This window comes from Orycteropus afer, unplaced genomic scaffold, assembly GCF_000298275.1.
Source record: "Orycteropus afer afer isolate SDZICR_OR568_19922 unplaced genomic scaffold, OryAfe1.0 scaffold00012, whole genome shotgun sequence".
NCBI lineage: Eukaryota > Metazoa > Chordata > Mammalia > Tubulidentata > Orycteropodidae > Orycteropus > Orycteropus afer.
The window spans coordinates 19,456,821-19,481,392 of NW_006921599.1; the positions used below are offsets into that span (position 1 = coordinate 19,456,821).

Below are 24,572 nucleotides of genomic sequence, written 5' to 3' on the forward strand. Positions count from 1 at the left end.
CTGATTTTTCAGAAGTAGATCACTATGATCTTTCTTCTGAGATGTCTCTGGGTGGAATCCTCAAACCTCCAACCTTTCTGTTAGCAGGCCAAGCTTGTTAACCATTTATACCACCCAAGCCAAGGGTGGCGGGGGGAACCACAACCTACCACCATTGAGTCGATTCTGACTCAGAGCAACCCCCACGGGGTTCCCAAGGCAGTAAATCTTTACAGAAGTAGTCTTGCTTCTGCGGAAAGGCTGGTGGGTTTGAACCACCAACCTTCTGGTTAGCAGTCAGATGCCTTAGGCACTGTGCTACCACCCAGGGACTCCAAAATCATAAATTTGAAAACAAACAAATAAACAATACAAAAAAACCCACCAAACCTGCTGCTGGAAAGTCAATTCCAACTCATGGTGACCTGATATTTTAGAGCAGACCTGCTCCATAGGGCTTTCTTGTATTGTGATCTTTTACAGAATCAGCTGGTAGGATTTTCTTCCACAGCGCTGCTGGATGGGTTTGAACACCTAACTTTTAGGTTAGCAGTCAAGTGTGTATGTCAAGTGCTATACATTTATTACATCATTTCATATAACCTTGCAATATGTCTATTATTGTTCCCATTTAACATGTGATAAAATGGAGGCTCTTAAAGATTAAGTACTTTATATTAATCTTTATAGCTGGCATAGCTGGAACTTAAATCTAGGTCAGTTTGACTCCAAAACCACTGCTTTTCTGCTGAAACTTGTTTTTGTTGGTAGGTGTTGCTGAGTTGATTTTTGACTCATAGTGACCCCATGTGACAGAGTAGAGCTGGGTTTCCTGGGCTGTAATCTTTACAGAAAGTAGATCACCAGGTCTTTCTCTTACAGAGCTGCAGGGTGGGTATGACCCACCAACCTTTCAGGTAACAGATAAGCATTTAACTGCTGGGCCACCAGGATTCCTTCCCTAACACTTGCTACCTTTCCACAAATTAGAACACTGTCTTAAATTTTACCATCTTAATTTCCAACAACTCCTTCTTGTGTCTTTCAACCTTTCCTTCTACCTCCTCAACCTATGGTTCACAAGACATAAAATGTCAAAACACCTGCTATTGTTTTTTTAAAAAACAAATACCTACATTGAAAAATACGACTTTGTTAAGTTAAATGATAAGGAGTTCTGGTGGTGCTGTGGTTAAGGCATTGGGATGCTAACCAAAAGGTCAGTTGTTTGAACCTACCAGCCTCCCTGTGGGAGAAAAATGAAGCAGTCTGTTTCCATAGAGACTTACAGCCTTGGAAACCTATGGGGTTTGCTATGAGTAAGAATTGACTTGATGGCAGTGGGTTTGGTTTTGTTTTAAGATGAATGATAAAACTTTTAAAAGTCTTCTAAACCAGCAGCACAGATGTGGATCTGGATTATGAATACTTGGCTTTTTGAGGCTGTTGGGAGTTCGTGACGGGATTCTGTTCACAATCTCAATTTTAGGCTTGTCGTATCTTAAAATGCATGTCTATTATGACTGTGCACATTGCACCATAATCCTGTATCCCCCACTACCACCAGCAAATACATGCTGGTAGCGATGTTCTGCAGGTGGCAATCTTCAAGAACTTAAAGTACTAACTTCCTCCACAGTGACCTAGAGGAAAAAACAACAATGATGGGACAGCTTCAAGGAAACTGTTAATATGTTATGCCTCTAGCTCAATCAGGAAATGATGCCCTTTAAGTACCACCTAATGCGCCCTAAAGATAGTTGTCAATTCTGTCATACAGTGTCAACAAAGGTTTGTGTACTAGGCAAACTTTGATCTAGGCAAATTGATCATCAACTAGCTTGAATGCAAGACCAAAATATACCTGAGCCCAGTACAAGGCTTCATGATACTTACAGCTCATCCTATTTCAAGAGAAGGTAACTATACTAGTTGATGTTGAGTTGATTCCATTGAGTAGAACTGTGCTCCACAGGGTTTTCAATAGCTGATTTTTCAGATTAACAGGACCTTCTTCCAAAGCACCTCTGAGCAGGCACAAACAAAATGGAGGATGATGGATTGAAGGGCCATCAAAAGCAATTCACTGCACTGCATACCTCTGAGTACGCTCAAACTTCTAAACTTTCAGTTAGCAGTGAAGCAGTCAACCACTTGCATCACCCACGTAACAGGATCGAAGTATTAAGGACTTCTAGCCTGAACTGAGTATCTAGTCAGGACTTTCATAAACCCCTGAGAATATGAGTTTTTGGAAATAATAATAATAGTAAAGTCTTGTGAAAGGGGTCAAAGTATTGCACTCATTATCTGGTGAGCGCTTGTTCTCTGTGTCATGCATAATTCTCAGGGAACTAGAAATAATAATTGGCCGCTACACATACCTCTTTCTCCACATTCCCACAGGGTTTCGTTTTCCTGCTGTCTCACAGGGTCAATCTTCAATTTTAGGATCCACAAATACTTGCACCGATGCAGAAGTCGGTTTGATAATAATACAATAGTATTTTTTTAAATGACAACTGTTAATTTACTCTTCTTTAAAATTTTTCCCTTTTAAAATACTTTGGAGTAGGCTTAGGTCTTCGTGTTCACTTTGTCGAAGAACTTCCTAGGAAACTAAGGGCATAAACACTGCAAAACGCTGCTGCGCAGACGTGTAGCGCTCTTTGGGAGCACCACGTCATGGTGGGAAGTCTGTACTTTTTAGGATTACTGCTTGGAGGTTTAGAGACCTACAGTTTAGTTTTAGGTTAGCCCTGATTAATTGCCCTTGGCGCTTCTGAGCCCCAGTAAGAAGGAGGTTTGAACGGGCGAGGGGGTTTCCCAATACTTGTGGTAAGAGTTCACTTGACCAAACATTCAGGGTTGATTTTTACTTCGTCTCAATCGAGGCTAATAACGATGCTACCAAGAATGATCTAGAATGTCAACTAAAAGGTCCCCGCAGTCATGTCAACCAAGCCTTCTGCACCCACGATTCTGTCAGCCCACATGTTTCTATCAGCCTCCGCCAGATAATCAGCTCTCGCCGCGGCATTGGTTGGATTTCAGGAAGGGAGAAACCCACGATTTAAAGGGCTCTGTTTTCACCTGCCAGGCAGGCATCGTCCGCTTGGTCCAACTTGCCTTTGGCACGTATTTGGCAACATCTCCCATCGTTGTTCATCTACTACACTGACTAGTCAAAGAAAAAAGAGTTACCGAAAGTGTCCCTTTGGTCACCTTGAAAATTTCCAAAAACGAAACTTGTGATCGACACTCAGACTGCCCGGCGCTGGCTGAATCCCTGCCCAAATCAGAAGTGCCGGCCTGGCGGGGTAAACGGGGAGGGGGCGGGGACAGAGGCGTGGCCTGAACCAGGCGTGGTCTTCCGTGGGAGAGAAGGAAAGGTTTTGCCCCACCTCTCCCCCCCCAAAAAAAAAAAAAAATCCCACTCAGCCCCCAGCCAATCAGGGAGTTCTATGCAAATAGAGCCCTGTCGCCTCGGTAACCATGATGCACGGTAGCCAATGGAAACCAGCAAGTCGCGGCCCTGCTCCACGATTGGAACTGAAGTAAGGCGATAGAGACCCAATGGGCTATGGGAACGGTCCGCGGCGGGTTGCGGGGCGGGGATATGCAAATATGGTTTGAAAAGCCGGCGGGAAATCTGAGTTTCGCGGGAGGACCTTGGCGCGTAAACCGTATCCCTTCATTCATTGTCAGCAGCAGCTTCCTGGAGCCATTTTTCAGCTGCCGGCCGCGGCACCCGAGCTGCCGCCACCGCCTCGCAATCCGTTGCATCGGCAGCCCCCGAAGCTTCCATCCTCCCTCGGGGCTTGATATCCGTGCGGCCAGGACCCTCCTCTCTCCAGGGCCCCGATTATTTTTGGCCCCCGGGGCCCGTTCGTTGCGGAAAAATAAAAAGAAAAGAGAGAGAGGGGGTTCGGAAGCGCCCGGGCAGGGAGGAGAGAAGGAGAGACTTGGAAACTCCAGCTGCAAATAATAAAGAAATTGAAAGCAATACGTTAGTATACCGTAACAATAAAAAAGAGCAGGAGCGAGAGATGAGAAAGGGGATCCAGCCCGCCCTGGAGCAGTACCTGGTGACCGCCGGGGGTGGGGAGGGGGCGGCTGTTGTCGCCGCCGCCGCTGCAGCCTCCATGGACAAAAGGGCACTGCTAGCCAGCCCGGGCTTCCCCACCACCGCCGCCGCTGCCGCCGCCCCAGGCGCGTACATCCAGATCCTCACCACGAACACTTCCACCACCTCTTGTTCCCTCCAAAGCGGCGGCCCCGCCGCCGGCCCCCTTCCCAGTGCCCCCGGCGCGGAGCAGACCGCCGGCAGCCTCCTCTACACCACGCCGCACGGACCCTCCAGCAGAGCCGGGCTGCTGCAGCAGCCACCAGCGTTGGGACGCGGCGGCAGCGGCGGCGGCCCTCCGGTAATACCCTCCGGTCCCCAGCCCAGGCGGGAGGTGGGCTTGCACCGTGCGGGGTGGGAGGCACGATGCGGACCGCCTCGTGGGAGTGCAAGGCCAAGCGTCGTGAGCCTCGACAACTGGCCCTCCAACAGGGGGTTCATTGTTAGATTCGTGTGCTTCCTCCCCCGGTGCCAAGAGGGTCGGTGGACTCTGTAAGGCTGGTGGGGCAGCGGGGATTGCCTTGGCAGCGACCACATCAAACACTAGCAAACTTTCCGCGCGCTCCCCCTCTTCTTTTTTGCACTTTTCTGTATCCCCTCGCTTTCCCCTCCCCTCCAACTCGAAGCTTCCTCTTTCTCGGAGCGTAGGAAGGGGTCACGCCCCGGATGGAGAAGGGGGTGGGGGAGGGAGTAGTGAACTGGGGAGTGGGGGCACCCCAAGGGGAAGAAACCCGGGGACTGTTGGGTTGATCGCCCCCAGCAAGGCCACGGAGGCCCGTGGGCGGCCCGAGGTCTCTAAGACATGATTCGAGCGCAGGGGCTCCGCTGGTCTGCGTTTGACACATTTTGGGATCTGTAACTCCAAGCAACAAAGGGGCTGGAGGAGTGTGGGGGAGGTAGAGCTAGAAGCTGGGTGCAGGCTAGGGTGTGCACTGTCTGGGGATGAGGGGCTAACGGACTGGCGCCCCGGCCTGGGCGCATCCTGGCGGCAGCGGTGCCCGCGTGGCCCGAGCGCCCAGGCCTTCCTTGCCGGGCCCCGGGCCTGCCCTTGACCCGCCTCTCCCCTTGCTCCTTCCTACCCCGCCCTGTCCCCCTCCCCGCCCCCCGGCGACGGAGGGCGGGGGCAGCTGGGTTCCCGTCCCGCCGCCTGGGTCTGTCCCTTTCCCCGGGACCCGCCGGTGACGTTTCGCACACGTGCGCGGAGGACGCGCCTGTGACTAGGGAGGAGGCGGCGGCGGGAGGGGGCGCTGGAGGGGGAGAGGGGGGCACCCACTTCCTCCTGCTCGCCGGCTCCCTGGCCTGGGACAGTCCCGGCGCCCTCGCACCCGCCCCCGGCACTGCCACCCTCCCTCTCCTCCCCACCCCCACCCGCGCCCCCAGCGCTCGCCCTCGCCCGGCGCCGCTGGTCTGCTCGGCCCTCCGGGCCCCCTCTCCAGCCTGCCCCCCCCACCTCGCCCCGGAGCCAGGCTGGTTTCGGAAATGCCCTTACAGCAGCAGGTTAGTGACCGGGACAGCGTGGGGGCTGCCGCCGCCGCGGGAACACCGGATCATATTGGGGGGCTGAAGCCGCGAGGGTAGGCGGTTTAGCGGGGTTTTGGAGTGGCAACGGGGGGTTGGGTGCTCGAGGGAAATGAGTAAGCAAGAAAATCTAACTAAGTAAATGCCCCGGCCTCCGATTCTAGGGACCTCGAGGCAGGAGTGTCCGCCCCAGGGGGAGGGTATGGTGTTTATGTGTATATTTTCCAGGGGGCAAAGAGGGATAGGCGATTGAAAACCGGTGGGGGCTCTCGCCAATGGCCGAGTTGAGCTCTGTTTTCTATCTTCCTTCCCTTGTGCTGGAGGGGGAGGGGGCGGGTCAGAGGGTAGGGTGTCTGTAGGATTCCCAGGCCACCCGCCACCCCCTCCCCTTTGTCCCTGTAATTTATAAAGCGCCTTGGAGAGATGATTTAGGTCAGTATGCGGCTTCCCTTTTTGTTGATAGTAGAAAGAAGTGTGGCTGGAGGTCTCCTCCTTTCTCCTTTTCTCTCCTTCATTCCCCTCCTCCATGTCTCCTGTCTTCACCCTCGTGGTGAGGCTTGGCCCGGACGAGGCTAGAACAGAACCCGACTCTTAGATAAATGGTTGGTGGATATTACCAGTTGTTGACCTCACCTTGTCTCAGTTCCAAATGGGTTTATTTTTTGGAGAATCAAGATTCTGCAGGGGGTCTTCAAGAAGTCTGCACCTAGGCAGCAGTTTCAGAAATAGGATGGGTTTTGGAATAATTAAAAATTTTATTTTCTTACTGTTGGCAATTTCTCCCCGTGGAGCTTCACTGCTTTCCAGCCCTAGAGGTACTTGCTGGGAATATGTGATGTAGTCTCTCTCAAAGAAGCTCTTGGTTTTAGTAACTAGGGTCTGCCAGCAGGGGGGAAACGGAGTATAGTACCTGCTTACACATACAGTATCCCGTGTGCTTGATTCTCTCAATCACAAGAATATTCCGAGCTTTTATTAGCATTGAGTACTATTACTGACTTAACTAAAACATGCTTGGACATGTTGTAAGCATATTTTGCCCCCTACACAGTTCTGTTACTATATCATAAACCTAACCTGAAACAACCAGCTTTTGACATACTTCTTGGATTGGGTTCAGAACTACAGGGGTAGTTTTGATAATGGGGAATTTTGAGACCACCAAATGGCCTTTTTTTTTTTTTAATTTTGGAGTGCTTTGTGGGTCAGGACTCCAAGACTGTCTGGCCAAATTTATATGTAGTTCATTGTATTTAGGTGTTGAAAGTATAAAATTACCCTCATCACTGTCCGGATTATTTCAAAACATTATCCTCCTCACTGTGAGATTATTATTCCAGAAATATATGTCACTTTGATTTTGTGCATTCACAGAATATTTTTCATTACAGTAATGGAAATGTTACTTGAACACATACTCTGAGCATTTGTATATAACAGTCTAATCTTTGCTAAACCCTTGGTTAATCTATACTTTTAAGAGCTATTTATTTTGGGAGTGTAGGATATTTACCTAGGCAATATATACAAAGTTATGCACCCTAAATATAAAGTTTGATTTAATGTTTTATTTATCAATATTTTATGAAATTCCTCTAAGTTTCTTGGAATTTTGTTGATATTCTTTCTCTAAGTAGGAATGACAGGATGGTGATAGTTAAATGATTAAACAAAGATAAGACCATTTAAATACTTCTCTTCCAAGAAGAGTTTGAGAACTCTAGTTGCAGACCTACCTCCTTCCAGTTCAAGTTCTTTGTTAATAACATCTAAGAACATGAGCAGAAGCAAATTCTTTCCCTTTTTTAAATGGGAGAAAACTACATAACTACCTTCTTAGTAGATGTATGTCTTCTCTCAATTATAAGATCTTAAGTAAATAATTGGAGTTTGCTCCTCTAAAATAGGGACAGCAGGAATACTTAAAAGGTTTTGGTATGGATTAATAAGATAAAATACATATAAAACATTTAGCACCAAAACCAAAAAACCCACTGCCATCAAGTCGATTGCAATTTATAGTTACCCTTTAGGACAGAGAAGAACTGCCCCATACGGTTTGCAGGGTTGTAAATCTTTATGGAAGCTAACATCCTTCTCCCACAGAGCAGCTGGTGGGTTTGAACCTTCTACATTTTGGTAATACTATACCAAATACTTTAACCACTGTGCCACCAGAGGTGTCTGGCAAATAGTCAACACACAATAAAAGTAATAAGCACAAATACTCTTTCTGTTTACTTAACAGAAATAATGTGAGACCAAGTAAATACTGTCCTTTAGTTGACAAATATGAGCAAAGTGGTTGAAAGTTTTCTAAAGCGATATTTTTAAAGTAATTAGTTATTTGTGCCTATTTTTTATTTTTAAGTATACAAAGTACTGCCATTCTGGCGATGGGTAAAACATTCCCATATAGAGATAGTGGCATTCAATTGCCTGAGCATGTGTCTTGAGTTGTGACAAATTTAGGTCAGCTTATGCCTGAGTTCCACTCCTTCATGACTCCATGGACCTGCCATCTTTTGGATGCAGTCTGTACTCCATAGTTTTTGTTAGAACTGAACTCCCACCTTCACTATGTCAGAGACATACTGTAGGTTAATTCCATTTCAGATGGTGATCTGTTGGAAATAGAAAAACTGTAGAGAAACCATAGACAGAAGGGCTAGTGAATGGCACAGAAGGGATTCCATCATTATTTTGCCTCTTCGTTCTTCTAAAAAAGAAGCTGAAATTATTTCATTTTGACTTCTAGAAAATTTGAGCTCTATTAGTGCAAGAGAAAATGGCCTATCACATCTGATTGAATTTAATCCAGTTATAGCAACCTGTTGATTATCCTTGGGAAGAGACCCCTCAGTGTTGGAAATTTTAGTGTAAGAATGAAGGAACCATAGGTGTTATTTCAATAGGATCTCTCTCTCTTTTTCTTTTCTTTTTTCTGAACAAGTATAAGAGAAGGAAAATGCTGGGTTCCTGTGGTTCTGTACTCAGTAATCTTGCTTCTGCTGAGATAAGTGGTTGATGCCAAGTTTGAGCTGGGAGAGAATTTTTAGTCACTACATACCCCAAAATGGAAGTTTCAATATATTGCAGTGCCCAGACTTGGGCAGTACAATTAGCGCCAGTATAATCACTACCAAGGGCGCCACTCTAATCGTGCTCTGAAACAAAGCACCCTTAAATGTGGCACTGAGCTGAAGAGCCAAGCTCAGGAACAGGAGAGGATTTTTGTTTTTCTATAAATCATCACCTTGTATAATACTTGGAAGAGTCGATTCTGAGATTAATGTTGTGCTATGTAACGCTAACTTGAAAACAGAAAATAATACTCCGAGCTTAGACAGCAATAAGTAATAGCATCTGCAGATTAAAAGGCTGAGGGGCAAAGGGTGCTTTTATTCTCCTCTCTTGGGTATAAAGTGGTAGTAGTTTTCGTTGCAGTCTTCTGTCTTTTATCACTTTCTTCAGTGATACACCATCTACACCTTTAACCCCTTTCTGTGGGACTTGGACCCATTTGGCAAATAACTTCCACTATCAAAGGAGCCCAAGTGGCGCGGTGGTTAAAGTGCACTTGGCTACTAACCAGAAGGTCAGAAGTTCAAATTCACCATCCGTTCCACAGGTGAAAGATGTGGCAGTCTGCTTCTGTAGAGATTCACAGCCTTGGAACCCTTATGGATCGATCAGTCTGAGTTTGTCCTCCTATAGGATCACCGTGAGTTGGAGTTGACTTGGCAGCAGTGGGTCCCCCCCCCCATATTAATCCTTAATTACCTGTCTAGTTTTCTAACTTAACCTGATATACAAATATTCTGTATGTATGCCCAGTATATATCCACTTTCCCTGACTAATGAACTCCCATTTCTTTTTAACCATCTACTTTCTACTGACTTCCTTAAGTAGGATGAATGAAAACCTACAATTTCCTATGCTTATAAAATGAAGTCCCTCACCAATTCTTGTGAAATCACCCCCAAACATTGCAAGGTAAAAAAAAAAAAAAAAAAGATTTAAGTTCTTACCAGATTCTCTGTTTCATTTTGTTTTTTAAAAGAGAAACTTCCATGAATTCTTTGAGGTACTAAGCATGTGGTTTAATGAGTATTTTCATGCTTGTTAGCAGGTTAAAAATAGTGTTTTGGAGAATACAATTGCTAAAAAACATTTTTTCTACTAATCATTTTTTGTGGCACTAAGAAAGGAAGATAACTGGGAAAACAGTAAATACAGGAAACCACTAATGGTATCTTCCTCCTACTTTGATCCTCTCTTTGGCTTTAAAGGGTGACTTGGAAAATAAGTCAATACGTCTTACGTCTTACGTCTTACACGCCAGAAAAGTTTTTTACAACAGAAGGTGAAGAAAGCAACAACTGAGATAGTGATAGGAACCTCAGGGGTTTGAGGTTTGCAAAATTAATTAACATAGTTTTACTTAAGCTTCCACTTTTTCCTGTACATAAGGAGCTCTGGTAGCACAGTGCCTAAGGCATCTGACTGCTAACCAGAAGGTTGGTGGTTCAAGCCCACCAGCCATGCCATGGACACAAGCCTGGGCAATCTACTTCCATAAAGATTTACTCTCTCAGAAACCCAGTTGGGGTTGATGGCAGTGAGTTTGTTTTTTTTGTTTTTTCTCCAATAAGAAGAAAATTGGTTTATTTTCTGTTCTCAGTTTTGTTTTAACTACTCTCTTTCCAAAAGCCATGTGATTTTAAAACTCAAAGAACGTATTAGTATAAGAAGGCATTCTCTGTCTCCCCACAACCTTAACTGGGAGTCAGTCTTGAGGTCTTCCCAAACACCTACAACATAACTTTGAGAGAAATGATGAAGACCACTGGTTGCCAGCAAGACAAAGAACCTGAGCAACTCGGGGCACTGCTTAGCTTTGTAAACTGAGGACAGGAGATTGTCATGTAGATAATGTCGTTCCGATATTGATAGCACTGAGAAAGGATAGCTTATGTAGTTGTTGTTGTTGTTATGTGCCGTTGAGTTGGACCCGACTCATAGCGACCCCTCCTTGGGTTTCCGAGGTAGTATCGCTACGAAAGTAGATTGCCCCATCTTCCTTCCGAGGAGTAGCTGGTGGGTTTGAACCGCCAGCCTTCTGGTTAGCAGTCAAGTGCCTTAGCCACTATGCTACCAAGCTTATGTAGTAGGGAGGGGATAAAAAGAATAATTGAATAATTGACAGTAGGCTGCTTTCTGTTGCTTGAGCACAAGCAGTGCCATTTGTAGTGTCCAGGCAACATTCTTAAAACTTGACAGTCCCTAAGAAAAAATGGAGGACCATCCACTGAAAAAAATCAGTCACTGAAAACCTTATGATGCACATTTCTACTTTGTCACACATGGAATCAACATGAGTTGGAGTCAACTCTATGGCATCTGATTTTTGTAAGAAAAAATAGTTTAGCATAGGCAATGATTTGATACGTTTGAGAACTTTGAAGTACCAGAGTTGCCATCTGACCCGATCCCCTCATCTTGCAGGCGAGAAAATTAAGGCCCAGTTCACGTAAGTGACTTACTGAAGTCACAGGCTAGCTAGTGGGAAAGCCAGACTGAGACTGAGGACTCTTGAATTCTTACAGGAAGCCTCAGTCACCAAGAGAAGGTTATGTCTTCTATGGCCTGTATAAGAAAACTGGGATGGGTAGTGTAAATGGTTAACATGCTTGACTTTTAACCAAAAATTTGGAGGTTCAAATCCACTGAGAGGCATGTTGGAAGAAAGGCTTGGCAGTCTATTCAGCTATTGAAAATCCTACGGATCATACTTGTACTCTGATACACATGGGGTGGTTATGAGTTGGAGTCAGTAAGAAGTGATGTATCTATATTTCTACTTATTTTTAATCGTTTTAAGTTTTCTTCAGGAGTGTGAGATATGTGAAGAAGCCCTGGTGGTGCAGTAGTTAAAGCGTGCTTTACTGAAAGGTGGTCGATTCAAACCCCTCTTCAAGAGAAAAATGTGGCAGTTTACTTTTGTAAAGATGACAACCTTGGAAACCCTATGCAGTAGTTCTACTTTGTCTTACAGGGTCATTATGAGTCAGAATTGCCTTGAAGGCAACTGATTTGGGTTTGTGGTGTTTTTTTTTTCCTGGTGGGATGTATATAATACATTTAGATTTACTTCAGGAGTAGTTACTTAAAAAAAAATCCACAAAAGTGTACTTTCAACAGTTTACTTGTCAACAGCAACAGTTCATTTCCAAAGATACAAAATAAGTGAAGCTTTAGAGCCTAAGTGAAGGTAAAAGGTAAATAATAAATAAAAAAGCACATAGAAGGAATGTCTAATTCATATATGTACAATAATATTTTTAAAGCCTCATGATATTTGCAAATTTAATTATTTTCTGTGGATATGACATATATGGTGCTCAAAAAGTGAAAAGTATACTTCATGCAGAATAGAACCTAAGAGAATTTTTTTAAACTTACTTTGGGAGAGGGACATAGCATGGCCCTGGAATTGGAGGTCTGGTCCTAGGCCATCCACGTCCCGAGGGACTGTTTTGGTTCTCACAGGGCCATAGCCCAAGCCCAGTAACTTTGAGCAAGGTGCTCTTGCTGTGTGGTTGGCTCCAGGAAGATTGCTGGTTTAACAAAGCAGCTAATCAGTTAACTCTTTGCAAGGAAGTCATCATCTAAAAGAAATAATTTCCTTAAAATGTCTTTCACTTGAGGCACTGAGAAAGCTTAAAAATAGAATCTCTTCTAGCCCTGAGGCCTAAAAGTGAAACATAATCTGGCATGGCTGTAATTCACCAACTAGTCCTTACAGCATTATATAGCTTATCTATAATCCACAAATCAGAAAGGTACCCTTTCTTAACAGCTAGTGAGCATTCAATAGTAATTGATGATGAACTTTGTAGTTACAAGTGAGCCTGACTGCATCTGAAAGACTTTTTGATAGGTGGAGTCCTGCTTTCAGGGAGTAGAGAGGTTGAATGTCTTGGTCTTCCCATCCGCCTCATGCCTGGCCACCGTGGAGATCATTTGGCTCTTTCGGGCTTATGCTTATATGACGGTTGAGAAGGGCTTCTGGGCTCTAGTTTTCATGATATGGAAATATGGTGGCTCTGGATTTTGAGGATCACTGGCAATGAACTTGGAGCCTATAGCTTTCACTCCTTCTTTGTTCTTCCTTATTTCTGATGCTTTGGGGGCTCTAAGAATATGTAACCTGGAGCAACAGCTCAGAGGCTTTAACCCATCCCATCCCATCCCTCTCTGGATCTGGCTAGAAGAGAAGGTGCTCATGGGAACATATTTCTGGTTACTGCTCTGACAAGAATATACCACAAATGGGATGGCTTGAACGAATAGGCATGTATTCTCTTACAGTTTGGAGGCTTTAAGTCCGAGTTCAAAGTGCCAGGCTCTAGGGGCTGGGTGAATGCTCTTTAATCTTGGGCTTCAGCTCTGCCTCCTGCTCCTGGCCCACTGAAGCTGGAGGGATTTCTTCACTCAGATGACTGCTGGCTGCTGAGACCGACATGCCCAGGCTCAAGTAAAAACCACAGTCCCAATGTTACCAAACCAAATGGCAAGCCATTAATTCAAATCCATTGAAAGTCCTAAGGTTGTCAGAGCATGGCAGGCTGCTGAACAGCAACGTGGCTACATGCAGGGTTCAAGCATGCCATAAGCTAGAGACCGTTCCCCAAGGCTGCTGCTTGTATATAGGAAGCAGACCACATCCCTAAGGCAGCTACTCAGCTGCTCACAATAGATTCCACCATGGAGTTAATTACCAGTCTCATCATGGGGAATACTACATCCAGTTGCCCAGCCACTCAACCAGGCCCACCAAGTTGATATACAAACTGAACTACTACAAGTATATAACACACACTCCTCACATAAAGGCAAAACAAGGGGCAGCTGAGTATATAATGGAGCCTGGAGGCAGGGTGCCTGGGTTCTTACTCTTACTCCATTGCTTACTAGCCCACCACTCACTATTATATATCTTTGGGGAAATGAGAATGTCTGCATCTGATTTCATCATCTGTAAAATGGAAATAATAAGTACTTAGTTCACTACGGTGTCCCTGGATGGTACAAATGGTTAACACTCTTGGCTGCTAACCAGAAGGTTGGAGGTTGGAGTCCACCCAGAGGAGCTTTGGAAGAAAGATCTGGTCATCAACTTCTGAAAAATCAGACATTGAAAACCCTGTGGAAGGTAGAAGTATAGGCATGTATGTCTATAGGACAGCATATGTGAGTGTGTCACATGTAAGTACAGGTGTATCTATAGGTGTATGTAAATAATGTTTGTGTGGGGTACATATATATTCATAGATACAGTAAAGTACATGGGGGCACAGTATGTATTCAGACAATCTGTGGAATTATTTTACTGGGTTGAAGGGCTTAGGACCGTAGTCTTGTGGAATAACTTAATCAGTTGGTGTAACGGTTCATAAAGTTGATGTTCTATACCCTAGTTTTATTGAGTAGCGCCTGGGGTCTCAAAAGCTTGCAAGTGGCCTACAAATGTTGATCTCTACTCATCAGGAATAAAAGGGAATGATGGTCACCAAAGACTCAAAGAAACTAGTCCACAGAAGTAATAGCCTGCACAAACTATAGCCTCTTCTAACCTGAGACCAAAAGAACTAGATGGTACTCAGCTACCACTACTGACTGCTCTGACCAGGGACACAGTAGAAGATTCTGGTTAGAATGGGAGAAAAATGTGGAATTAAACTTAAAGTCATAAAAAAGACCAGACTTACTGAATTGATAGAAACTGGAAGAACTGCTAAGACTATTACCTAACATACCCTTTGAATCTAAAACCGAAAACAGTCCTGGAGGTCATCTTTTGGCCAAACTGTACATTGGATTATATAATTAGCAATATCATCTGTGGGTAATGTGTCCCTTAAACAATTAACTATACAAGACCAAATGGTCAATATTTACCCAAAACCAAAGATGAGACAGCAAGGAGGGGAAGGGAAGTTAGATCAATGGAAGTAGAACAAACAGAAAGAAAATAATGAGAATGCTGACACATTGTGAAAATTCTAACCAATGTCACAGTATAATTTGTATAAAAATTGTTAAATGAGAACCTAATTCAATGTAAAATTTCACCTAAAAGGAAAAACAATTAAAAAAAAAAAAAAAGAAGAAATCTCTGGAGCACAATTTTATTCTGGCATAGATGGGGCCACCATGAGTCAGAATCGACTCAACAGTGACTGGTTTTTTAGAGGTAGTGATACAATTATTCTTTAGATACTAAGGAGACCCGGGGTTAATTCCTAGCCAATGTACTACATGCTTAGCCATCACCTGTCTGTCAGTCTTTTTGTCACTATGTTGCTGAACAGGTTTCAGCAGAGCTTCCAGACTTAAGATGGACTAGGAAGAAAGACCTGATCATCTGAAAATCAGCCAGTGGAAATACTGTGTATCACTATGGTCCAATCAGCAACCAATCATGGTGATGGTGCAGGACTAGGCAGCGTTTCCTTCTACTGTGCAGGGGGATCATCGTGAGTTAGGGGCCAGCTCAACAGCCGCTAAGAAAAACAATCTTGCTGGCTTAGGAAGATTAAATGAGTTAATATTGTAAAGTGCTTAGAATAGTGCCTGGCACATAGGAAAGATTATACATTAAATAGGTGATGGAAATGCCCTATACAGTGCTGTTTTGGGCTAACCTTCTGTGATTTATTTTCTCACATAGCCCATAGTGTTCATTTATATCCAAGCCCCTCTTTAAAAATGGTGATGATGGAAGGGGACAGGAAGAGGGAGACAGGGAGAAGTGAGCCATGGGGTGGTTTGCATCTCATGCAGTCCTTGGGGTCTTTGCATCTCTACAAGCTATCCAGTGACTTGGGGAGGGGCAGAAGAATAAGTTTATTGTACTAGTACTAAGGGCAGCAATAGTGTCATGAATACAACCTTTATTACTGTGATTCAATATGTTAATAAAGTTGCACTATTAACATGAATTGCCCTATTAACATAACTTCACTTCTATTCAATAATCTGTGGCTTAAGACTGAACGGAGAGAATTAGGGTCTTGGAGCTCCCTGAACGTTGTTGGCTTGGAGGCCCCAATGCTGGTAGTGTGGGACTGTCTTGTTCTCTATATAAGGTATAACCTTCTGGGCTTCCCTTCTCCCTTTTCCCTTTTCATCTGTCTCTCATTCCTCTTGTTAGGTTTTATCTGTTCCCTTTTATCTCTCATCTCTCTCTCTGCCTGGCTCTTAGAAGGATGCTGGAATTGCAGCCTTCAGTGGCTGCTTCCAGAACTTATCAAATTAATTATAACCCTTTTCCCTGGCATTCGAGGTATGATGAAATCTTGCCTTTCCCGTTTTGCCTCCTATTCCTTCCAGCTCAGATCCTGGCATGGCAGTGTTTAGGTGGCTGTGGTTTTTTCCCTCTAGCGCATTTGCTCTTGAGTTCTTTCTCTTCTGTGTTGCCCCTCTTGCTGCCTGCCTTCCCACTTGCCCATCAAGGCCCACATCAAGGGAACCTCATGCACAGAGCCTTCCCTGATTCCCCATTGGTCTTGACCCTTCCCTTCCCCTAAGTTACTGCATCTTTGCTGTAGCCTGTCATCATCTGCCTTGTATACTAATCACTTTGTCCATGATTTCATCCTTCAACTAATTTCTAATCTCTGACCAATGTGTAGTCCTTACAGTGCCTTCTATACTCTTGTCTCTCAGGAGAAAAGTCATTTTCATTAGGCACCTCCAAGGTGCTTGGCACCCCAGTTGTCTTGTTGGGGATGCAAAAGAGGTATGAAATGTGATCTGCCTGCTCTTGAATTTACAGTCTGTTTGGGGAGACCAGCTTTAAACATGAGTTGATTTTCAAGCAAGACTAAACAGAAGTCAGGGAGAAGACAGGACTCATCTAGTCCTCAGCTGTAGGGTGTTGAGAGGAAGTGCCAGAGAAGTAGGTGAGAGTCACCAGACTCCCCTTAGGCCGTGAGATGGGGAGGTGAGGGCTCCTGGGTGGACTATCTTAGAGCACATAGTGGAGGGTGCATATTTGAATCATCTGGGGAGCTTTTAAAACTATGATATCAGGGCCTCTCCCCAGACTAATTAAAATCACTGGTGTGGGATCCCAAAATGTGTCTTTTAAAAACATGTCCTAGATAATTTTAACCTGCACACTCTGTTGGCACTATTTGGGTAAGTCGAAAAGCAATTCCTGGCTGAGGAAACACCATAAACCGAAGGTGGTGATAGTGTTAGCTGCCGTTGGTCCTCAGCTTATGTGGAGCTCATTACAGTGGGTTCGGTCCTGCACCATCCCCTTGATTGGTTGCAGATTGGACCATTGTGATCTATAAGCTTTTCAGTGGCTGATTTTCAGAAGCAGATTGCCAGGACTTTCTTCCTAGAAGCCTGTTTAGCATCATACAACACATAAGCCTCCACTAACAGATGGGTGGTGGTTGTGCATGAGGTGTATTGGTTGGGAATCAGACCTTGGTCTCCTGCGTGGAAGGTGAGAATTCTACCACTGGACCACCAATGCCCCAAACCAAAACGTAGGGAAGTAGAAAGTAGGTCAGTGTAAGAAGAGACCAGTTTGTCTGGATTTAATATAGGGGAATTGTGGGGCTTTGTGTTGGGTATGTTGATAAAGCTAGTCTAGAGTAGGGATTGCTTTCCTACAAGTGTTGGGCAGGTGGTAAATGGGCTGGTAGGCTATATTAGTGGTGAGGACTGTGGTTGAACAATGTGATGCCCCATCAAAATGGGAGACTTTGACCCTGCTCCGGGCCACAGCCACCGTAGGAGAAGGCAGGACTGCATGCCAGTAGATAATCAACCTTCTCAAAGTGCCAGAAATCTACTAGTTTAAAAATGTTGGCTCGATTAAAAAGAAAAATGTGTTGGCCAAATGAAATGTGTCTCTAGGCCAGATTTGGCTTAAGGGCTGCCACTCAGCAGTCTCTGGTCTATGGGATAATAATAGCTAATGTTTATTGAGTGTCTGTATGTGTTGAGGGCACTAAACTAAGTGCTTTGCAGGTATTAGCACATTCAGTCTGCATAACAACCTATGAAGTGGGTATTATTATCATCCTTGTTCTACAGAGGAGAAAACAGCAAGGGGTTAAGGGGCTGGCTCTGGGTCTCGCTATAAGTGGGGCAACCAAAACTGAACCCAAGGGGCCTGACTCCAAAGTATCAGTTTATTCTCAGTGGTCACTGGCATTATATTAAACGTATAGTAAGGACCCAAGACCTGGGGTGGTGCAAATGGTTAATATACTCAGCTGCTAATAGAGAGGTTGGAGGTTTGAGTCAACACAGGTACCTCAGAAGAAAGATCTAGCAGTTTATTTCCACATCATGAGTCCTTGAAAATACTATGGAGCACAGTTCAACATTGAACCACATGGGATCACCATGAGTTGGAACTGAATTGGCAACTAATTTGGTTTATTTAGGAACCCAAGATACCTGTCAAAAAGAAGTAACCCAGTGTTTCCCAAGTTTACTGATAATAAGAATTGCTTGTGGTATTTGTCCTAGATGCAGATTTCCAGGCTCCATCTCAGCTCTCCTCATTGGAGAAGCACCAAGAGATTCTAATTGTAAAAATGGCATGGGAGGCATCTGACCTCCTCTGACTTCCCGAGGGGAAGAAAGAATCAAGATGAACAGCCCAAGGCGGATTCCTATTAGGCAGATATCAGCCATGCTCCCACCCTCCAACCTTTTTACCAATTGTGATACCAGTGTCCCTCCCACAGCACTCACTACTCCTCTGTTGGGTTTGATAACCATTGCAGTGGCCATACAGAACTCACATTCAATACTCACACTTATGGGGTTTATTAGGGAAGTTAACGGGTTACAATTCAGAATCAGAAACGACTCAAGATACAGTTCTTCAGTCAGGACAGCCTCTTCTCAACAGTGCCTGTAGGCATGCCTTTCTTTGGCCTTTGGCCTCTTGGCCCCATGGCCCCTTGGCCTCTGGCCTGCTTGGGCAAGTCTTACAGAACTCTTTAAGCTCTGCCGAAGCACCCCACTCTGCCAGTAAGTCTCAGCCTGAAGGCACTTAGCTCTAGCTCAGTGAGTTGACAAAATTAGCTCCAAGTGCCCAGAGTCACCCCATTCCACCAGCAAGCCCAAAAGCACTCCGCTTTCTCCCTCCGTGGGTGTGGAAGCCCACTGCATAGTCTCTTGTCAGTCTCTTGGTTCTGCTGCTGCTGGTGTTGCTGCTGCTTGCTGTCTCTTGCCAGCTCAGCCAAATGTTAAAACTCACTCTCTCTCAGGTCAAGGAGGTTCTGTGCAGGCATGTCTGGTCCAAAGGACACACTCTACTCCTGGCTTTTCTTTCTTGATGGTAGTGAGATCCTCCTTCTAGGGTGGCTCATTTTAAGTCTAACCAAAAAGAAAACCAAACGCACTGCCGTCGAGTGGGATGCGACTCATAGTGACCCCTCCTTGGGTTTCCGAGGTGATATCACTATGGAAGTAGATTGCCCAATCTTCCTTCTGAGGAATGGCTGTTGGGTTTGAACCGCCAGCCCTCTGGTTAGCAGTCAAATCGACCAATTCCCATGTTAGGGTTCCATACACCTTATTTGCATGATCGCACCTCCACAAAAGTACCTTACACCTTATTTACATTATTGGCAATCTGTCTGATCCCCTTTGTGGGCACTATCACCTTACATTTGCATAATCCCACCCAGTTGTTTGGTGAGAGTTACAAAGACCATCGCTAGAAGGGCCACATTAAGTAATTTGCTACACTAGTGGCTAAGACACTTGCCTGCTAACCAGACGGCTGGCGGTTCAAACCCACCAGCCACTCCTCGGAAGGAAGGTTGGGCAATCCTACTTCCATAGTGATACTGCCTCGGAAACCCAAGGAGGGGTCGCTATGAGTCGGGGCCGACTTGACGGCACATAACAACAACAACAACAACAACAACAACAACAACAACAACAACTGTGATCTAGAAAGTTTGGGGAATGCTGCTTTAGGTAGTTGAACACAGGAAAAGCCTTTTGAAACTCACACCCAGGTGAATGCAGCGACCTCTTGCAGAACTGATGTGCATTATGTCCATCTTAACCAGCTAACGTGCTCTCTGTAAGGCAGCTTCAAGTCCACCCACCTTGGAAGAAAGGCCTAGTAATCTATTTCCAGAAAAATCAGCCATTGAAAACCCTGTGGAGCACTCTGACACACATGGGGTCGCCATGAATCGGAGTTGACTTGAACTGTGGTCTGGAGAGTGCTCGAGTAGTGGTCAGCTGGACAGAACAGCCTAGCAGACCCCAGGGACCCAGGCCAGGATGTTTTGGTACCTCTCACTTACCCTTTTGTTACCAACTTGTAGTTTTCCAGGTTATTGCCAAGAAAAAGAGCCCAAAGATGGGTTCCCAAGTGTTTGAGGATCTTAAGCTCAGAAGGGTCAAACTGGGCACAGTTGCTTCATGCCAGCAGCAGGGGTTGGGGTGTGTATGTGGTGTGCTGGATTGCCAGCTTTCGAGGGGTTTGTTTTGTATTGTTGTAGGAAGGCTTTTCAATCTCTGGGGCATGGGCCTGCTAGGAACAGGTAGTGATATGAACAGAAAGCCAGAGACGAACCAGGGCACATCATTTGGAGGGTGGGTATTATAGACCATATGAATCTGGAACCAGAAGAGCAACAGTGACTGAAAAGGATAGGATAGAAGTGAGGGACACTTTAAGGGAGAAAAAAACAAGACCTTAGACTTCCAAGATTTCTAACTCTGGGTCTAGAAGAATGGATGAGGCTGAGTTCTTGTTCTGTCTGGGTGCGTGCCATGTGAGGAAATGGTTAGTCTGGTTTGGTACAAGTTGGTTGGGACACCAAGTGGAACCTTGGGCTGAGACCTGGCAGTGTGGCTTTGGGCTAAAGGTTGTAGTCGAAGGCTTGATGAAGGGTCAACTAGATCAAGTTGATTCTGACTCATAGTGATCCCCATTGGGTTTCCAAGGGTGTAAGTCTTTATGGAAGTAGATTGCCTCGTCTTCCTCCAGTGGAGCAGCTGGTGGTTTTGAACTGCCAACCTGGTTGGCAGCCAAATGCCTTACCCACTACCCTACTAGAGCTCCTTTGATAAGGGATAGTGGGCCAAGAATTGGTCTCTAAAAAATAGACCTTTCATCATTTTCACTTATCCCTCTGTAATATGAAAACGAGACAAATTCATCAGGTTGATTTTTGAGGATCAATACTGTCATGGCTCTCAGAGACAAGCCATCAGATGTTATTTATTGTGTGCTTTACCAGGTCTGTGCTTGGCTCCTAACTGCTCTGAGAAAGCCCATACTTTGCAACCTCTCAAAGAAAGCAAAGAGCCAGCTGGAGAGCACTGTGTGCATAAAGAAAGGTCACATAATTATGCCCCGCACTAAGAGATGGCTCCTTTTACCATTATTTCTAATACGGTGATTTTGCTGCTTATTTAAAAGAATGAAAAAAAGGAAATTGAATTTACTTTCTTAAGCTCTAGCATATTAAAGTTTAAAAATGACTCTGAGTACTCTGGAGGAAAAAGCCATATAAATGCTAAATATCTTTATAATTAGACCTTAAATACATAGGTAACTTGTGTTTAAGCCTGTTTTTAGCACTCTTTGAATTAACTGCTTTTGTTGCTATTTTAAATGGTAGCAATTGTGAGGATGATGCTAGCTAATAGGGTAAAGTTTGCTACCTTTCATGTTGTGGCTTTTTCCTTGTTAGCATTTAAGATACCTTGCTTCTGGGAATGGTCTATAGAAAGTAAGGTTTATGTCCTTGAAGACCCATGACACCAGGATGGAGTACTTGAAGAAACATAAGACTGGGAAAACTGGGTTTAGGAATTTGTTCTGCTGCTTAACAGCCATATGACCTTTTACAAATTAATCTATGATCTATAGTTACCTAAAATAGTCATCTGTCTCCTTCAAAATGTTGTAAGGATGAAATGAGATAGTGTTTATGGGAGATGCGTTTTGTATTCCTAACTTAATGTGTCCTACATGGTAGGAACTTGGGAGTCTTAGTTGAATCTAAATTCTCACTCTTTTTACCCCCTTCAGGGATTCTTTTTTTAAATAAACTATTGAATGAACATTTATTAGGCACTCATTTTTTGTAGAACACAGTTCCTGTTATTCTAGGGGTTTCAGAGGTGAGTAGGATACCCTTCTTGCCCTCATGAAGTTCAGCAGGTGATAAGGAAGATAAAACATATTCTTTAGCTAACCAGAAGGTTGGCAGTTCAAACCCACAGCTGCTCCTTGGAAGGAAGTTGAGGTAATCTTCCGTAAACATTTGTTGTTGTTATGTGCCATCGAGTTGGCCCTGACTCATAGTGACCCCTCCTTGGGTTTCCGAGGCAGTATCACTACAGAAGTAGGATTGCCCAACCTTCCTTCTGAGGAGTGGCTTGTGGGTTTGAACCACCAGTGTTCTGGTTAGCAGTCAAGTGCCTTGGGCACTATGCTACCATAAACATTTACCACCTTGGAAACCCAATGGGAGTTGATACGAGTTGGAATCTACTTGATGGCAGTGGGTTTGGTTTTGAGTTTGGCAGTGGGTTTGGGTAACTATAAGACAAGATACAAAATAATGAGGGCTATAAGAAATGAAGACTTTTAGATGTCCAAACCTGAGGCAGAGGACAAAGAAGCTAGTGCAGGGTTTTGGTACTAGTGATGTTTTGGGACAGATAAGGCTTTGTTTTGGAGCTGTCCTATGCACTGTGGATGTTTAGAAGCATCCCTGGTCTCTACCCATTAGATGCCAGTAGCACCCACCCCCAGTTGTGGCAACGAAAAATGTCTCCAAATGTTCTGCGGGGTGGGGGTGGAATGCAGCATTGTTCAGTTGAGGACTACTGAACTAGACCTTGAAGAAAGGGCAGGAGATACAGAATCATTTATATGTATTTACTGTATACAACATGCATTTAATTCAAAAATACAGTATACACTTTAAAAAAAACCCATCAGTGGCACAAATGGTTTATGCTCAGCTACTAACTGAAAGGTTGGCGGTTCAAATCTACATGGTGGCACAGTGGAAGAAAGCCCTGGATATCTACTTCTGTAACATAGCCATTGAAACCCAGTGGAGTACAGTTCTCTTCTGACACATGTGGAGTCGCCATCATTTGGAATCTACTCAATGGCAACAGGTTTAGTTTTGTTTTTTAAATAGATTTGAAAAACAGATATTCCTTATAAGTGATTTTTAACTTGCAATGCCTGAACCCATGGAATACCAGAGTTGGAATTGTCTGCTGTCACTCTAGGTAGACTACACAAAGTACAGGTACTCTGTGTAGCCCACTGTAGTCCTGTCTTATGATTGGCCATAATATTAGTTGGTCTCTAGGAAGCCTCTCAGTGACTTGGAGAAGAAAGGATCAAAGTCTGCAATTCAGGGAAGGCCAAGGAAGTTTTGCATTTATCATTGACTCAACTAAGTAGTTAAGACTGAACTTCTACTCAGGATCAGTTCCTCAGCATGGTTGTTGATTCCAGCTTTACCACATCACAGTTGTGTGGGCTGGGCATATCACGTTCTCTAGAACGTGTTATTCACCTATTTAATAAGGAAAATTGAGGTGACTACCTCCCAGGGTAGGAGCTTCTGGTAGCATAGTGCCTAAGGCACTTGACTGCTAATCAGAATGCTGGCAGTTCAAACCCATGAGCCATTCCTCAGAAGGAAGGTTGGGCAATCTACTTTTGTAGAGATACTGCCTTGGAAACCCAAGGAGGGGTTGCTATGAGTCGGGTGGGTCCAACTTCTTGGCACATAACAACAACAACAACAGCAAACCTCATAGGGTTGTTGTACAGATTGAATGTGTTAATGCACAAAGTGTTTGTTGCCAGTCATCGTCTATATTATTATTGTCGTCGTTATTAAGTTGAGCTTCCCTTTCAGGGCAGTTCATTGGTAAGCAGCCACTCCCTTTGTGGCAAGAACTTCCACAGCCATTTGCCCTTCTTGTTTACTCATCCCCACTGGCCATGGTTTCAACCTTAGGCCGTGTTGATTCGTTTGACTCCCTCGCCACATGTATACTGAATGCCTGGTATCTGCCAGCCACTGTTTTTAAGGTACAAGGAGCCCTGGTGGCATGGTGGTCAAGTACTCAGCTGCTAACAGTGATTGGAAGCCACCAGCTGCTCCATGGGAGAAAGATGTAGCAGTTTGCTTCTGCAATGATCACAGCCTTGGAAAGCATATGAAACAGTGCTGCACTATTCTGTAGGGTCACTGTGAATCAGAATCAACTCGATGGCAGTGGGTTTTTTGATTCTAGGCATTGGGGATACAGTAGTTTTAAAATAGACAGAACTCCCTGCCTTTTTTCGTCTGTGTCATAATTGGTGAAGATTTTGCCATGTAATAGATAACCACATTCTTGTATTTGATAGATCCTGATCTGTGTTTTTTTGTTTGTTTGTTTATAGACTGATGGTTCTTAAAAGTGTGGTCCTGGAAACAGTAGCATCACTTGGGGACTAGTTACACATACAAATTTTGGGGGCTTTGCCCCAGACCTACTAAATCAGAAACTTTGAGGGTGGGATAAGCAGTATTGTTTAACAAGCCCTCCAGTTGATTCCAATGCTCCATGTATGAAAGCTACTAAAAAAAGATACCTGCCATAAACAATTTTCCTTATCGAGAAAGAATTGGTATTACCTGGTGCCATCAAATAAAGATGCTGCTCATACAGTCCAGTTCTAATAAAATCAGCATTTATAAAAAGATAGTCTTAAACAAATATGAACCCCTTTGCATATACAGTACTGAGTTGTCAGTGAAAGCAAACATGGGTATAGGGACGGATAGGTGGGTGAACAAGCTAAACAATTAGGTATGTCTAAATGGAGAGTGTATCCAAGATCATATA

At 44.4% G+C, this 24,572-nt stretch overlaps 1 protein-coding gene across 1 annotated transcript in view; it reads left to right on the top strand.

Moving 5' to 3' along the window:
* The first annotated feature begins 4,028 nt into the window (after positions 1-4,028).
* The window catches only part of E2F3 (E2F transcription factor 3), a 132,811-nt gene continuing 112,267 nt past the window's right edge, over positions 4,029-24,572 (top strand). Inside the window, exon 1 of the mRNA XM_007952056.2 lies at positions 4,029-4,406. Within this exon, the coding sequence (XP_007950247.1) occupies positions 4,029-4,406 (378 nt within the window). The remainder of the gene's footprint in view (positions 4,407-24,572) is intronic.